The sequence below is a fragment of the Chamaea fasciata genome, unplaced genomic scaffold (genome assembly GCF_029207755.1).
Source record: "Chamaea fasciata isolate MVZ Bird 193981 ecotype frontalis unplaced genomic scaffold, bChaFas1.0.hap1 SCAF_515, whole genome shotgun sequence".
In the NCBI taxonomy this organism is placed as follows: Eukaryota; Metazoa; Chordata; class Aves; order Passeriformes; family Sylviidae; genus Chamaea; species Chamaea fasciata.
Window position 1 is genome coordinate 1 of NW_027094600.1, and position 16,639 is coordinate 16,639.

At 52.8% G+C, this 16,639-nt stretch overlaps 1 protein-coding gene across 2 annotated transcripts; it reads right to left on the bottom strand.

The window, feature by feature from the left end:
* Nucleotides 1-6: 6 nt before the first annotated feature.
* On the bottom strand, nt 7-15,595 carry LOC136305608 (zinc finger protein 638-like). 2 transcript variants are annotated; one of them, XM_066208899.1, is made up of 5 exons: nt 15,039-15,595; nt 6,619-8,389; nt 2,117-2,166; nt 1,908-1,969; nt 7-1,073 (listed from the first exon to the last, which is right to left on the bottom strand). In XM_066208899.1, exons 1-5 carry the CDS (start codon nt 15,272-15,274, stop codon nt 1,015-1,017), a joined length of 2,178 nt encoding a protein of 725 aa, XP_066064996.1. In that variant the 5' UTR covers nt 15,275-15,595; the 3' UTR covers nt 7-1,014. The 2 variants fall into 2 exon arrangements, with proteins under 2 accessions (XP_066064996.1, XP_066064997.1); XM_066208900.1 differs by lacking the exon at nt 2,117-2,166 and having other exon boundaries at nt 975-1,073.
* Between the last annotated feature and the right edge of the window lie 1,044 nt (nt 15,596-16,639).

Consider the following 16,639-nt stretch of genomic DNA (forward strand, 5'->3'; position numbering starts at 1 on the left):
GCAATGGGATTTCTCTTCTGGAAAATTTAATGGTTTAATTTGGGAAAAGTGAAGGATGGGATTTGTTCCTGGAGGGTTTCAGGGTTTATTTGGGGCTGGAGGAACCCGAGCGGGTTGCCGCGGGGTGCGGGTCTCCTCGTGGTCACCACGCCTGGGGGAAAAGGGGGAAAATCAGGACGGGATTTGTTCTTGGAAAATGTCACAGTTTAATTTGGGAAAGTGAAAACCAGGATTTGCTCTTGAAGGTTTCCGAAGTAAAGTTCAGGAAATTTCAAAGTTGAGTAAGGGATAAAAGGGAGAGAAAAAAGGGAATTGGGGGAGAAGTGAAAATGGGGATTTCTTCTTGGGGAATTTTCCAAGTTTAGGTTGGGAAAAGTGAGAAACTGGAGAAGTGATGGATGGGATTTTTGTTGGAGGATCTCAGGGTTTGGGCAAAGTGAGAAACGGGATTTGTTCTTGGAGGGTTGGAGAATTTAATTTGGGAAAATCGAGGGATGGGATTTGTTCTTGGAGGATTTCAAAGGTGAATGGAAAATTCCCAAGTTGAATAAGGGATAAAAGGGAGAGAAAAGGGGGAATTGGGAAAAGGAGCAATGGGATTTTCCTCGGCAGGAATTCCAGTTTCATTGGGGAAAACCGAAGAACGGGATTTCTTTTTTTGGAAAATTCCAAAGTTCAATTGGAAACGTCAAAATTTATAAGGGATAAAACTGGAGAAAAAACTGGGAGACCTGAACGCAATTGGACTCAACTGAAAAGAACTGGAAAAAAACTGGGACAAAGCTGGAAAACGCGGATCAAAGCGGACAAAAACTGGATTCAAATCCGCGGAATCAAAGGTCCCTCCCACCCAAACCAGCTCGGAATCTGATGGAATTTGGGACAAAATCCCATAAAAACCCCACAGAAGTTCCTATTAAAACGTGACCCCGTCGAGAGGGACTGGAGAGGGCAAACCAGGGGAAAGGATCGGTTCAAATGAAGAATTAATTAGCGGGTAATTAAGGGAAGGAATTAAAGAAGCACAAGGTACCTGTTGGAGGAGTGAGCCTCAGGGATTCCACTCGGGATATCTGTCAACGACAACAGGGAAAAAACGTCAGTGGGGAAAACCAAAACTCCCCCCAAAATGGGGATTTTTCTGGATCAAAATTCCCCACCTGAGACCCCCAAAGCACCAAATGGTTGATTTCTGTTTATCCAGGGTGGGGTTGGATGGGAATTGGGAGAAATTCGGGATGAAGGTTCCTCCCAAAGCAAAGAATTCCAGGATTTTAGGGAGGCTCTGGGAGAGCTGGGAATGTTCCCCTGGAGAAGGGAGAAATCCCGGGAATGCTCAGAGTGCCCAAAGGGGCTCCAGGAGAGCTGGAGAGGGGCTGGGGCCAAGGTCTGGAGGGACAGGACACAGGGAATGGCTTCCCACTGGGAAAGGGGGACATTGGGCTGGGATCTTGGGAAATTAGCAATTCCTGCCTGGGAGGGTGGGCAGGGGCTGGGCTGGAATTCCCAGATTTCCCTGGATCCCTGGGAATGCCCAAGGCCGGGTTGGATGGATTTGGATCCGCCCGGGCTGGTGGGAGCTGCCCCTGCCCATGGCTGGGGTTGGAACTGTTGGGATTGAGGGTCCCTCCCCGGCATTCCATGATTCCCACTGGATTCCCACCGGATTCCAAACGGACTCCCGATGGGCCCCCAATGGATTCCAGTGGATTCCCACAGCATTCCCAATGGGTTTCCCAACGGATTCCCTGGGGGTTCCCAAAGGATCGCCAAGGAATTCCCAGGAGGATCCTCAATGGATTCCAAATGGATCCCCAGTGGATTCCCCATGAAATCTCAATGGATTCCCAAAGGATCCCAAATGTTCTCCCAACGGATTCCCAACGGATCCCCAGCGGATCCCTTACTGTTGGCGCAGCCTGCGGCAGCTCTCCAGGTGGGCGGGGTTGTTCTGGTGCAGGATCCAATCCTGGGGAGGGGGGAGAAAAAAACCCCAAAAACAGGGAAAAGTTGGAATTTGAACGAAAACCAGGAGCGCGGAAAACCCCGGGATCGACCCCAATCCCTCGGGAGCTTTCTGGGGCGGTTTTTTTTTCCACTTTCAGCCCATTTTTACCTGGGAAAAAAAATTCCAATTTCCACGGGATTCAGGCAGGAGATGACAAGCTGATTAGCAGAATAAAAGCTTCCATTAAATCGATTAATTAAATCAATTAATCAAATCAATCACTGAAATAATTAAATACCCAAGTAAGTTAAAGCAATTAATTAAGCGAATAAAATAATTAAAGGTCAAAGGTCATTGCAGAGCCTGGGGATGGTTTTCACACTCGTTTATCGTTTAAAAAAATTCAGATAAAAATGAGATTTCACAGAAAAAGATTAAAAATCCCTGAATTCGGGTTTAACCGGGAATATCGACGAGGAGCTGGGAAAAAAAATGAGGAAGTTTTTGCTGGAGAAAGGATTTTCTGTGGAAAACTCTGGAATTCCTCACCAAAACGATAAGTATTAAAGATCTTTGGCGGGGGGAAAAAAATCAACTTAGAGTAAAAAATCCGATAAAATGTGGAACGATTCCGAGAAAATGATAGAGCTGAAAATTCAGGATGCCGGAATAAATCCCACGAGGATAAAGGAGCAATTTCAGGATTCCAGGCAGGTTTTTTCCTTAATTCCATCCCTAAGGATTCCCATATTCCCAAGATTTTTCCAGGCTTCATTCAAAATGAACCAAAAGCTGCTCCGCGAGGAAAATCGGATGGGAACGAAAAGGGAGTTTGACTCCCAGAATTCCAAGGATCCAGTGGGAATTTGACTCCCAAAATTCCAATTCCACGATGCCAAGGAGGGGTTTGGGCTCCCAAATCCCTCCAGCTGCGGATCCAACGTTTTCGGGAATTTCTTTCTCCTCACCAACCAAAATTCTCTGGATTTAGGGATTTTTTTCCTCCTCTTTGCCTCATTCCTGGTCCTCTCAATTCTTCTGCCCACGGAACCATCGTGGAACGGTCGGGTTGGAACGGAACCTAAAGACGACGATCCCAAATTGCTCCAAATCCCATCCCGGACTTGGACATTCCAGGGATGGAGCAGCCACGCCTCTTCCTGGGATCCAAAGAAACCCTTCCCCAAAAAGTACAGAATCCTTTCCCATTAAAACCACAGGAGAGGAAAAATTCCATCCCAACTCCTCCATTCCCTAATTCCATCCCAACCTCCTCTCGCTCCCGGATCACCACCAAGAAATCCTGGAAGCAGAAGGTGATGGAGAAAAGCGTCCAAGAGAGGAATTCCGAGTGCAAAATCTTCATGGGAAACAGCAAATCCCGAAGGTTTCAGAGATTTGAGGCCCGAGGAGGCGTCGCCCTCGACTTTAAACGGATTTAAGGAATAAAAGCGAATAAAAAGAAGGAAAAATCCCATTCTTGGTGCTGGGAATGTTCCAAATCCCGGTTTATTCCAGATGTGATGGGATTGAGGATGAAGGGATCCCCCAAATCCCCTTGGGTTGTTCCGACGGGACGCGATTCCCGGCGGAAAACGAAGCTGCTCCGTGGAATCTCCATAAAATCCTCGGAGATTTGGAAGATTCGGGAAGTTAGAACGGAAAGGGAACAGCAGAGGGGGCGGACTTCGCCTATCCCAGAGCGGAATTGGGAATTTTGGCCCGAAAAAATCCATCCAGGACACAAAAGATTTTTGGGAATACCTGGACCCGAGCACTGATTTTTGACTCAAATTTCAATTTTAATGCTCAAAATTCCACCTTGGTGTGGCTGCACCTCCTCACAGCCGACCCTGAGGATCCCAAAGGAACGTTCCCGGAATTCCTGAGGCTGGAAAATCCCTCGAGATCAGAGTCCAACCTCTCACCACGTCCCTTCCTGCCCGAGATCAAAATGAGGCCGAATCTGTCAAATTCTGCCGCTGTCCCAACCCCACCTTCCGATTTCCACTTTTTCCCCAAAAAAATTCCCAATATTTTGGACCTGTCTACTTCAAAGTTTCAAATAATCCATTTTCCATAAAAAAACCTCGGAATGCACGTGGGAAATACCAAAACTTGGGGTTTCTGAACCAAAAAAAAAATCACCTTTAAAATGTATCAGAAATTGGCAAAAATGACTCCAGGAGGGTTTTGGGTTATTTTTTTCCAGGGAAAATTGAAGAGTTTTAGCCAAGTTTGGAGGGATGATGTCCGTTGGGATCAACATCCCACATCCAGGTGGGAACCTCCGGCTTTCGTATTCCAACGGTTGGAATTCTCTTCCCACGGGAAACGCGGCGTGGTCGGATCCGGAACGAGTCGATCCGAGACAGGATTGAAAAGGATCCAGGGAAAAAAGGGAGCTCAGCACCGACAGTCGGAATTCCAGTTGGAATTTTGTTCCCAGGCAGGAATTGCTGCCCAAGATCCCAGCCCAATGTCCCCTTTCCCAGTGGGAAGCCATTCCCTGTGTCCTGTCCCTCCAGGCCTTGGCCCCAGCCCCTCTCCAGCTCTCCTGGAGCCCCTTTGGGGACTCTGAGCATTCCCGGGATTTTTCCCTTCTCCAGGAGGACATTCCCAGCTCTACCAGGGGCTCCATCAGCTCCATGTCCTCCAGACCTGGAGGCAGCTCTGCAGGTGGGGTCTCACCTGGGCACAATTCCCACCTTTCCCGCGGTGGGATCAGCCCAGGGATCTGTCCGGAACATTTGGAGCTTCTCCTCCACGACAGCCCAAGTCCTTCTCCAATCGTTCTCCTCCCATCCTGGATCTGCGCTGGGATTGTCCCGCCCCAGGAGCTCCTGGCCTCAGCCTGGTCCCACCTGGCCAGGAACATCCCTCCAGGTGTGATCCCAGTGCAGAGCTTGGTGTCACCTTCACCAATCCCAGTGTCCTTGTCACCAACGGAGACGTCGAACGGCGCCGATCCCAATCCCAGGGTGGCTGGTCCCACCTGGACACGGAGCTGGTGACAACTCCAGGTGTCACCATCCAGCCCCGAGTGCTCCATCCATGAAATCCATTCCTCCAGGCTGGGGACAACATCAAACGTCCAAAGTCCTTGGCAATCACCAGATCTGGCGGCTCTTCCAACCTTTGGTCCCCCCATGTCTCCCAGAATGGGGACAGGGAATGGCCGGGAAGACAAACCTTGAACGTCCAGGTCATCTCCAACCACCCCAAACCAACCGGATTGGCCGAACTGCAGAGCTGGAACCGAGAGGAATCCTCCGACGTCTGGAATTCACGGATACACCAGGCGGAGATTTCATCATCGCGGTTTTATTTTGGGGAGAAAAACTCCCAAAATCCTCAGGTTCTTCTGCGCCTGGGCTGGTCCTGGGAGGTCTCCTGTGGCCCTGGGAGACAAACACCAAACGCTTCCCGGAGGAAGCGAATCGGGGCCGGAGCTGAAGGACAGGGGGCACATTCGGGAGGCTGCAGCGGGATCAGGATTGCTGGGAACACATCCCATCCCAGCGCCACCAGGACGTGATCTCGCCACCTTTAGTCCACCCCAAAAACCTCCGCCAGAGCGGATTCACCAACAGATTTTTGCTGACGACATTTCCGTCCTCAAACGAGCGAAGAATTCCCATTTAAATTCCTTCCCTTTTCCCAAATTGCCTTTTCCCTTTGTTAACGCCCCTCATTTTTCTCTCCCTGTTTAATTTTACCCATTTTTATTTAAAATCATCCTTCCCTTCCCCATTTCCATCTCCCTGGCCTGAGGAAAAAAAAGGTTCGGGAATTTCTGTTCGTTTTTTTCCCCCCTAGCCAGAGCCATCCCCGTTTTCAGGCAGATTTTTAATTCACAGCACGAAACAGAGCCTCAAACCTCCAAGATTTTGCCACATCACCGAAATCCCTCCCTCGCAGCCTCTCCGCACTTCGCAATTCAAACGCAATCAATAATTACTAACAAATTATTCCGGTTTTTTTATATCGCGTTCTCCCATATTTTTGACAGCTCAAACCTTGGGCTTTCCCAGCTTCCAAAACGTTTTTTTATCTCCCAATATCCACCATTTTCCTCCCTTTATTATTTTTTTTTCCCCTTCAAAGCTGAGACCGTGATTTCCTTCAAGGCCGAGAGCGCGGCGGGATGAATGGACGCATTTTCCGCCTCGCTCCGGGCCAGCCTCTGGAACATTCAGCGTCGTCACCCGCGCACAGAGAGAGCGGATTTGGAAGATGAAATTTCGGGTTCTAAACGGGCTCTTTTGTTTGCGGGCAGAGTTTGGAGGAGGAGGAGGAAGAGGAAGGGAGGAGGAGGGGGGGGGGAAGAACACACCGACATCTCACCCACCCCAAGACACGATTTGAGTCCCTCAAAATCTCACTCCGCTGCCCGAGGTTTGTTCCGTCGTTCAAAACCCGCTGCAAAGTCAGAAACCGTTTCAATATTAAATCGAAAAATTTAAATAAACCAACAGGTAAAGCAACTCTGAAATGCAACTGGGAGCAGAACACGCCGTTACAATCATTGCTAGCACCATTCCCAACACTCAAACTTGGCGACCCAAATCCATGGGAATTCCCAGGGAAAAAAACGAACCAGCGGCAGGGAAAAGGTGCCGAGAGTACACACACGAGTTTTTAGGGAATAATCTGGGAAAGCCACTCACCTTCATATGAGTGCATTCAAGGTTACACAGAGAACACAAATGTGGGAATATTCGCGGCGACGTGGCATAGTAGTCGTTCATCATGGACGGGGTGGGCAGGCGTTTGCTCTTCTGCGAATCTGAGAACACGGGCAGCCAGGACGCCTTCACCACCCCGAACGGCGATTTGATGGGCTCCTCTGCCGATGACCTGTAGGGTTTGTGGTAGGGTTTGTGGCCCGTTGAGGTCCCGCTGGAAGTGCTGGGTCCGGGGTGGGTGCCGTGTCCGTGTCCGGGGTGGGCGCTGTGTCCGTGTCCGGGGTGGGCGCCGTGTCCGTGTCCGGGGTGGGCGGCGCCGGGATGGGCGGCGCCGGGATGGGCGGCGCCGGGGTCGCGTTGCTTCTGCTCGTGGTGGCTGATGGCGGCCAGGAGCCCGGCCGAGAAGGGCGGCGTGGTCAACGGCGGCGTGGTCAGAGGCGGCAACACGTGCTGGGAAACGGGCGGCTGGACCAGCGGCGGCATCACCGGGGGCAGCAGCGGCTGCGGCAGCGGCGTGGGCAGCAGCGCCGGCAGCATGGGCGGCAGCACCGGCGGCATGGGCGGCTGGGACACCGGCTTCACCACCGGCAGCACGGCGGGCGCGGCGCTGCACAGCACCGGCACTTTGGCGGCCGGCGGCGCCGGCGGTTCGGTCGGGAAAAACGAGGGAGCCGGCGAGGAATCGCCGGGGAACGCCGGCAGCTTGATGAGCTCTTCGGCCGGGAACACGGCGCTGCACGGCCCCACGGGGTTGGGCGGAGGGACGGTCACCGGCGGCGGCGCGCTCTGCTCCCGCTGGAACTCCTCGCGGTTCTCGGAGCTTTCAGCGTTGTAGACGCGCGACTCCAGCGGCTCCTCGGGCAGCGCCTCGGCGTTGTAGGTGCGGATCTCCAGCGGGTCCTCGGTGTAGCCGTATTTGCTGGCGTGGCCGTAGTCGATCACTTTGCCCTTGACGACGGTGGAGGCGCCGGTGCCGCTCTCGCCTGCCGGCTCCTCGGCCCGGCTGGGAGCGTGCAGCACGGGCACGGCGTGGCCCATCTTGCGGATGCGGATCTCCCGCAGGATCCTCGGCATGTTCTCGGGCGTCAGCTGATCGTCGGGGTAGCGGCTCAGCTCCTCCAGGTCTTCGTTGGACAATCCGAAACTCGCTAAAATGCTGGAGGCGCTTTCGGGCGTGTAGCGGTTCTGGGGGTTGGAATTCTGCTCCAAAGGCGGCGCCGGGCCGGGCGGTTTGGGCCCGGCGGTGTTGGCGGGGCAGGGGCCGCCATCCCAACGAGTGGCGCGCGGATCTCCCTTCTGCTCCTGGTGCAGGTTGCTCTTCTCCTTGACCTTCCTGGGGTCGGCCCTGTGCAGCGTGACGCGGACGTTGATCCTCTGCGAACCCGTCCACTGCGCGTCCTGCCCCGAGAATCTCTGGGGCGCTCCTTGGGGCTTGGCGGGCGCGGCTTTCCTGGGCGGCCCCGGCGCGCCTCCGGCCCCGAAAGCTCCCGGGGCTTTGGTGCCCGACGGGTTGGGTCCTCTGGGCCTCGGGGGCAAGGTTCCTCTGGGGCTAAACATTGCGTCTTTCAGCAACGGCCGGAGGACGCCAGCGCGGGGAGGCGCCCGCCCGCCGCTGGCAGCCAAGCGCCGGAGAGCCAAGTGGGTCTGAATTTGGGCAAGCTGAAAAGGAGGAGGGCCCGACACAAAGGGGCTGGCAAGGCCAAGGTTCAGGGAATTCACAAGTGGTGCGAAACTTTCCAAGAACAACACAAAGCTGCAAGTTAAAAGACAAGGATTAGATGGGGGGTCATCTCTGGGGGGCATCTGCTCACACAGCGGCTTCTAGGACGGGGAGGAAAAAAAGCAACGCGAGGCACGGGAGCGGGATTTGCGCCACGGGTTCAAAGCATTCAAACGGTCACCAGAAAAAAAAACCAAACCAAACAAACCCCGTTTTCCTTTCACCGTTTCCAATCTTAAAATATAGAGGACGAGTGATTAATCGATTAAACAGGTGATCGACAAGCTTAATCACCCAACGAGTTGGGACACGAGCGGTGGCGACGCCTGCGACAGCATCGCTTAAAACCTGGCGTTTCACTTGTGTGTGACGACGGAGTTTGGGGTTTAATTACAATTAATTTTAATTAAGCAAAATGTGGAACCCACCCCCCCCTCCCCGTCCGAAGGGTGACGAGGGATGAGTTGGAAGCGAAACCCTTTAGGTGGAGAACTCCAACCAGTTCCAACTGGGTGGAGCTGAGCCGAGGCCGGCGCCGTTGCCAGGAGGACGCTCCCGTGGGCGAAGAGCAAACCCTGCAAGAATTCACAGGGTGGGCCGAGGCTGGAATTCTGTGGGTAGAAAATATCCGAAAGATCTCTCCGAGAAGCTTTAACGGGAAGGGTTTGAAACAGAGAGGAGGCAAATCGTACAGGAACGAGAAAAAAAAAAAACCAAACAAATCTCCACGCGCGAAAAGCACCGTGGCCAAGGGAAGCGGGGCTTGGTTGGGGTGAAAGCACGGAGAACTGGAGGCTGGGAGGCGGGAAAAGGAGATCCAAATCCAGAGGGAGGGAAACGAAACACCACGGAGCTCTGGAGAGACAATCACACGGGGGTTTGGCCTGGGAGGGACCTTAACGCCCGTCCCGTTCCACACCTCCCGTCATCCCGGGGCGCTCCAAGGCCTGTCCGAGCAGGCCAGGGACGGAGCTAGAGACCAGGAAAACATCAAAGAGTGACAAAGTCCTTGGGCAGCTCCTCGGGACTTCTGGATTTAGAGCGAGGACAAAGCAGCAGCCACAACATCAGCGCGTTCCCGGCTCCTTCTCCGTTTCCAGCCCCAAACCGGAGCAGCAGCTGGAAAAAATCCCAACCCTATCCCAACCCAACCCAGGAAAACTCCGAATCTGGGAATTCCTCGTTTCCCCCTTTGTCCATCTGTTGTCTCCTGGAACTGGATTCTTCTCCCGGCCGGACACGAGAGGTTCTCCAGGAGTTTTCCCGGCCGTTCCCGAAGCTCCGCGCTGGATTCCCGCGGCGCCGAGGTTCTCGTCTCGCCGACGTTTTGCTTCCCGAGCTCGTGGAAGTCGACTCCAGCTGGAAGTTTTTCCATGAGCAGAAGTTCACACCAAGGAATAAATCTGACAGGGAACGACGGAACACAGGTGCAGGAGAGGAGGATTTTCCAGCACAATTCCCGGAGTTTGTTCCCGACTGGCTGCGAGGTGGACTTTTTTGGTTTTTTTTGTTTTTTGAGAAATTATTTAATCTGAACCAAGTACAAACTGCTCAGGCCCCGGGAAAACACAAATCCTATTGATCCTCTCCAAGCAAACAACAATCAGATTCCCACCAGACAGCATTCCCAGAATTCCCAGTATTCCTTCTCCCTCCATAAATTAAATCAGATTTCAACTGCGCGCGAAGCCGAGTTTGCTCCGGAGTTTCCAAAAAAACGTGAACCAACATTCCCTGAGCCACCTCCGGCCTTTCCGTTTGTGTTTTCCCTGGAATTCCCAGCACTGGAGGACAAAAATTCCCTCCCTGTGGGAAGCACTTGGGAGAAGGAAAACTCCCAAAGCCACCCAGCACCGGGACAACCACGAATAGACCAGCAGAGCAAACGGGAAACGTCACCGACCTTAATTCCACGGATCAGGAATCTCCCCAAAGAGGGGAAAAACGCCGGAATTCCCCCAGGATTTTACCTCTCCAGGTATTCCCAGGTGCTGAATCTCACAGGGACACCCGGGAGCAGGAATAACAACTCACCTCTGCAAAGCTCAGCTCCTCAGCCTGGCCGGGGCTGGGATCCAGGCTGGGAAAGACTTGGAGCAACCTGGTTTATGGAAAATGGCCCCATCCACGGCAGGAGGTGGCATTGGATGGGATTTGAGGTCCCTTCCCACCCCGAACCAGTCTGGGGTTTCAGGGAGGGCTGAGGACAAGGAGCTCCGGAGTGACTTTTTCAAAGGAAATGCTGGAAACGCCGAGATGGAGGAAACAACGGTCCGGAGATGTCAGGGAGATCCTCAGCTCCCTCTTGTGTGGGAAGCGTCGGAGCCTTGGAAGAGCCACCGCTGGGACAAGGACACCACAGCAGGGACCGGGCTGGGGCTGAGGTGACACCGACCAGAAATCATGGAACGGTTTGGGTGGGAAAAGACCTTAAATCCCAACCAATCCCACCCCCAGATCAGGGACGCTTCCACATCCCAGGTGGATACAACCCGGCCTTGGGCATTTCCAGGGACCCAGGGGCAGCCCCAGGAAATCTGGGAATTCCAGCCCAGCCCCTGCCCACCCTCCCAGGCAGGAATTGCTAATTCCCAAGATCCCAGCCCAGTGTCCCCTTTCCCAGTGGGAAGCCATTCCCTGTGTCCTGTCCCTCCAGGCCTTGGCCCCAGCCCCTCTCCAGCTCTCCTGGAGCCCCTTTGGGGACTCTGAGCATTCCCGGGATTTTTCCCTTCCCCGGGGGAACATTCCCAGCTGATCCCTGGGAACAGCAAGCCCAGAACTTCAGAGCACAACACAAAACCTTTCCTTGCTCTCCCTTCAACTTCCCGCCTTCGTTTTTTCCAGGTTTCCCAATGGGGCTGGAGAAATGGGAAGTCGTGGATTTGAAGCCCTCCCTGGTGTTGGCAGAGGCTCTGCTGCGGGAACAGACAGATCCCGAGAATTCCTGCACGCAGGGAAAGGGGCAAGGACAGCACAGAACCCCGGGATTATCCCAGCGGGAAAAGACCTTTGGGATCATCCAGCCCGAGCCGTGCCCGATGCCCACCCTGGCACCGAGCGCCACATCCAGGAATTCCGCGGACATCTCCAGGGACGGAGATTCCAAACCTCCCTGGGCACTTCCAAGGCCTGAGCTCCCTTTCCACGAGGAAATTCCTGCTGGTGTCCAACCTCAGCCTCTCCGGGGACAACCTGAGGCCGTTCCCTGTCCTCCTGCAATTCCCTGGGATCAGATCCCAAATCCCCCTCCCTGTCAGGGAGCTCCACGAGGTCCCTCTGGAGCCTCCTTTTCTCCGGGAGCCTCGGGAGAAGGCTGGAGAGGATTTCTCCCCGTTCCACGGGAGGTTTACCCAAGAGGAAATTCCAAAAGGAGAATTTCCTGCTTTGTCCCTATAAATAGCACGGAATTTTCTGGCTCCGGGCTAACCCCAGAGCAGATAAACAAAGCTGGAAGCAAAGCCAGGCCTGGGAAGCCGCTGAGCTTTTCCAAGAGCTTTTCCTGACCACATCCACACGCATCTGACCACATCCAGGACCTGGATCTCCTCTGGAGACTCCGTTTTTCCAAGAGCTTTCCCAGACCTGACGACATCCGCACGGACCCCAAGAACTCGGATCTCCTTTGGAGATTTCCTGCCTTTCCTTTGTGGGATGGCAAAATCTTGGAATCTTCTGGGAGGAGCTGGATTTTCCTCCTCCTCCTCCTCCTCCCCGTGCTGCCCAGCACCATGCCGGCATCCAGAGGAGCCACGGTCCTTCCCTCTGGAGAATTCCGCGTCCACAGCGGCCCAGGTGTTGTCTCATCACGCTCAGGACCTGAGCAAAGGGCATTCCCAACCCTTTTCCTGCCTCTGGGAATTCTTTCCCGTGATTCTGGACGGCTCTGGGCAGCTCGGTACCCTCTGGATCTCTGGGATTGTCACCTCCAGACTTCTCCTGGCTGACACCTCGAGGGGACGTCCCAGCTCCAGCAGGATTTTCCGTGGTGTCCATCCGTATCATCCCTCAATCCCGGGATCCTCCAGCTCAAGAGATCCAGGTGGTCTGGCCTGTGGCATTCCAGGTTCTGTCATTCCAGCAGCATCATCTGCCCTCCCAGGCCAAAAAATTCCCGGGATTTCAGAGATGAAAGCGGCTCCGGGCAATGAGCACATTCCTGCTGCCAGAGCTCAACTGGGATCATCGGGTTTGGAATTCCAAAGGGTCGGGATCATCGGGAATGTCCCAGGACACACAAAGGGATCTGTCCTGGAGGATGAGGAGGAAGAGCCGTCCTGGAGCACCTGGATAATGGGAAGATGATAAATCCCAGCCTGGAAATTTGGATTTCCCAGGAAAAAGAGAAGAGGTGGAATTAGAAAGCCTGAAGGAAGCAGATCCCAAAAAAAAAAAGAGGATCAGGATAGGAGAGGAAGCGCTTGGATAAGAAAATTCCTGGGATGAGAGAAAACCATGAGGAAGGAAAAGGAGACAAAAGCCAAAGGAAATTATTCCTCCCACTCTGTGCAGCCCTGGAAGCCAAATTCCCCTTTTCCCCACTCCTCTATCCCAGTTTTCCTCTGCAGGTTTGGAACATCCATTCAGCCACTCCAAGCCAACAGGGAAAGCCAAACTCGGCTCCCAAATCCCAAACAAAACTCCCAGGAAAAGTTGGAAAAGTTAATTCCATCCCCTACCCCAGCAGAACATCAACCCCAGCCGTGGAATCCACTGAAATATTCCCAAAATTCTGCCCCATCCTGGTCCTTGAGGCAGGAAATCTCAACACTATCTGTGAAATCCACCGAACAATTCCCAAAATTCGGCCCCATCCCAGCCTTTGAGGCAGGAAATCTCAACACCAGTCATGAAATCCACCGAACAATTCCCAAAATTCTGCCCCAGCCCGGCCTTTGAGGCAGGAAATTTCTATGCAGACACACCAAAAAAATCAGGACAAGCCTCTCAGCCAGGAATTCCTGAAAGGAGACCGCAAACCAGGCCATGTTTTTTAACACCAGGAAACCTTCCTGCAATCCCACTTTTGAGCAGCAGCAGCACCCAAAGTTTGGATAAAACGGATTTAAAACCACCAGCGACAGGTGAAGTTTCAATTCCACCGCCCCCCAAAAAAAAAAGAGTCCAAAATTCCACGAAGAATATTTTACCTGATGGGAAGGAAAGAGGAAAACTCCAAACACAAAAATAAATTAATATTTAACCAAATATTATAAAATAAAATTATAATATAAATGGTATTTGGTATATAAATCCTGAAATAAAATCATAAAATACTAAAAAAAGGGTTTTATTTACCTGTAGGTGTGAAAGATAAAAAGGGGAAACTCCCCCCTCGACCGGCAGCATAAAACAACCCCCCAAATCTCCAAATCGGGGGAAGGAAAAGAGGGAAGAGAAGGAATTCAGGGTTTGGAAAAAACTCCACCTTTGGAGAAATATCCGGACTTTCAGCTGAATTTAAGGGAAGAAGAAGCTGGGCTGGTCTATTCCATCCCCGCACCCCCCGAGGGGCAGATTCAAATCGGGAAAAAGAAATAAAGAATGAAATTCGGGATACTCCTTTTCCCTGGAGAACGTTTTAATCCAAGGAAAATCATGATCTCACGGCAGATCCACCCTCTGCAATTTTGCAGCTGCTGATTTCGGGTTTTAAACGATGCAGGGAAGGATCCTACAGCAGAAATAGGAAGAAAAAAAATCCCAAAAAACAACATTTAAACATCAACTCCGGGCCGAAACGAGATTTTTTTAAGGGGGGGGTTGGTTTGGCTTCTGAGGCAACAAACCCATAAAACTTTAGCTAGAAACACTCTTAAAAATAAACAATGTTATATATTAACATATTTATATTATATATAAATCTATTAATAATAAATATAAAAACAACAGAAAAAAATAACCTGTGGTTTAAAACAACACTAAAACCGCTGAAGGAGCCAGTGCCTAAAACGCGTTTTCAAAAGGTCAAAAAGAGGAAGTTCCTGCAAAAACCACGTGAAATAAAAAATCATTTTTTAAAAAAAAATACATTTTACCCGATTCTGCTCCATTATTCCCGTTCCAAAGCACAAAAAAAAAAAAAAAAAAAGGGGGAAAAGCCGCGTTTTTAACCCCCAACCCACGAGGAGGTGCCTGAGGTCCCGTCCAGGTGCAAACCCAGCAGGTTCCGCTCTACTGAAGGTCAATTTTAAGCCAAACCAACAACTCCCAACAGAAAAATCCCACTGGTTTTTTTACGGAAAAATACTGAATTTATAGATTTAAAGGCCTGATGAAGGATTAAATCAAAGCTTTGAGCGTTGTTTTGACGCGCAGGGGAACGGAGGGAGGAGCAGGGCAGCGTTTTCCTCGCTTAAAACCGCGTAAAACCGAGTTAAAAATGTATAAAAAAACAGATTTAAATCCGTGCCGGGTCTAAAATGTGGCGAATCCGTCGCGCTGCAGGTCGGTGATTACGGGGGGAGGCTTTATCCCGTGCGCCGGAAGAAAAAAATACAAAGGATTGACGATAAAAGGAGCCAAAAAAGAGAAGAAATAAAGCACAAGAGGGTTTTTTTAAAAAATTAAAGAATAAACCCCCGAAGCTCCTCACCCGCCTCCCCCCCTCACACGCCGCCGCCATTACACGCGTCCCCCCTCAGCCCCGGGGGCGGGAGGGAAGCGGCCGCCTCTCGCCTCCTACCTCCGCCGGAGCGCTGCCGCCGCTCTCCGCGCGTCCCCCGCCGCCGGAGGGAGCCGGGGGGAACCGGGAGGAACCGGGGGGAACCGGGAGGAACCGGGAGGAAAGGCCGGAAAGCGGCGGGGACGGCGCCGGCAGAGGCGGGCGGAGGGACACGGCCGCTCCCACTGCGGCTGCGCGGGGTCAGGGCCGTGTGCAAAGCGAGGGGAGGGGGGGGAGCCGACCCTGCCGCGGGGCATGCCGGGAGGCCCGCCTCCCGCCTATAAAAGGGCGGCGGCGGCGCGCATTGCCTCAGAGCGGCGCTGGCATTGGGCGGCTTCGCTGTTTTCATTTCCTTCCTTTTCCGTCTGTTTTCTTCCGTTATCGCAGCTTTCAGCCTTGCTGCGGTTATTTGTGCAATTCCCCCAGCCTGTTCTGCCCTCAGGTATTGACCCTGCTCCTTGTGGTCGCCTCGTTTTGCTGCCTCAGGGGTGCTGGGTGTAGCACAGACCGTCCCGCCTTGCTGCCGGCACCGGCTCATCTCTGGAATCGTGAGGGACAAATCCCTCAATCGTGAGTGACAAAACCCTTCAAGATCAATCATGAGGGACAAACCCTTCAATCGTGAGTGACAAAACCCTTCAAGGTCAATCCTGCGGGACAAACCCCTCAATCGTGAGGGACAAAACCCTTCAAGATCAATCATGAGGGACAAAACCCCACAATTGTGAGGGACAAAACCCTTCAAGATCAATCCTGAGGGACAAAACCCCACAATTGTGAGGGACAAAACCTTTCAATCATGAGGGACAAACCGTTCAAAATCAATCCTGAGGGACAAACCCTTCAATTGTGAGGGACAAAACCCCTTCAAGATCAATCGTGAGGGACAAACCCTTCAGTGGTGAGGGACAAAACCCCACAGTTGTGAGGGACAAACTCTCAGTCAGTGAGGGACAAACCCAAATCAATCGGCGAAGCTGTTTCCCTCAGTCACCGCTTAGAGCCTTCACTTCATCCTTACTCAGCCCTTTAAATCCATAAATTCCGATTTTTTTTTTTTAAACCTTAAAACCCTGAATCCCCTTGGGGGTGATTTTGAGGCTCTCCAGGAAAAGGTCAGGTGGGATTTTGGGGATTTGGGATCAGAGATGGGGGTGAGAGGGAACGGCCTCGGGCTCTCCAGGGAAGGCTCAGGTGGGATTTGGGGATTTTTGGGATTTGGGGGATTTGGGATTTGGGATCAGGGAACGGCCTCAGGCTCTTCAGCAAAAGTTCAGGTGGGATTTTGGGGAATTTTCCTCCCAGGTTCTCCGGGAAAAGGTCAGGTGGGATTTGGGGGTTTTTGGGAATTTAGGAACAGGGAACAGCCTCAGGTTCTCCAGGAAAGGGAGTTGGGGATTTTGGGGATTTGGGATCAGGGAACCAGCCCCAGCTTCTCCAGGAAAGGCCCAGGTGGGATTTGGGGAATTCTCCCGGCAAAGCTTTCCCGGCCCCGGCCAGGGCGGAGTCCCCGTCCCTGGGGGGGTGGTGGCACTTGGGGACGCGTGGTGGCACTTGGGGACACGCGGTGGCCTCGGGGTGATGGCGGGGCTGGAGGCGCTGGGGCGGCCGGGCAGCTGCCG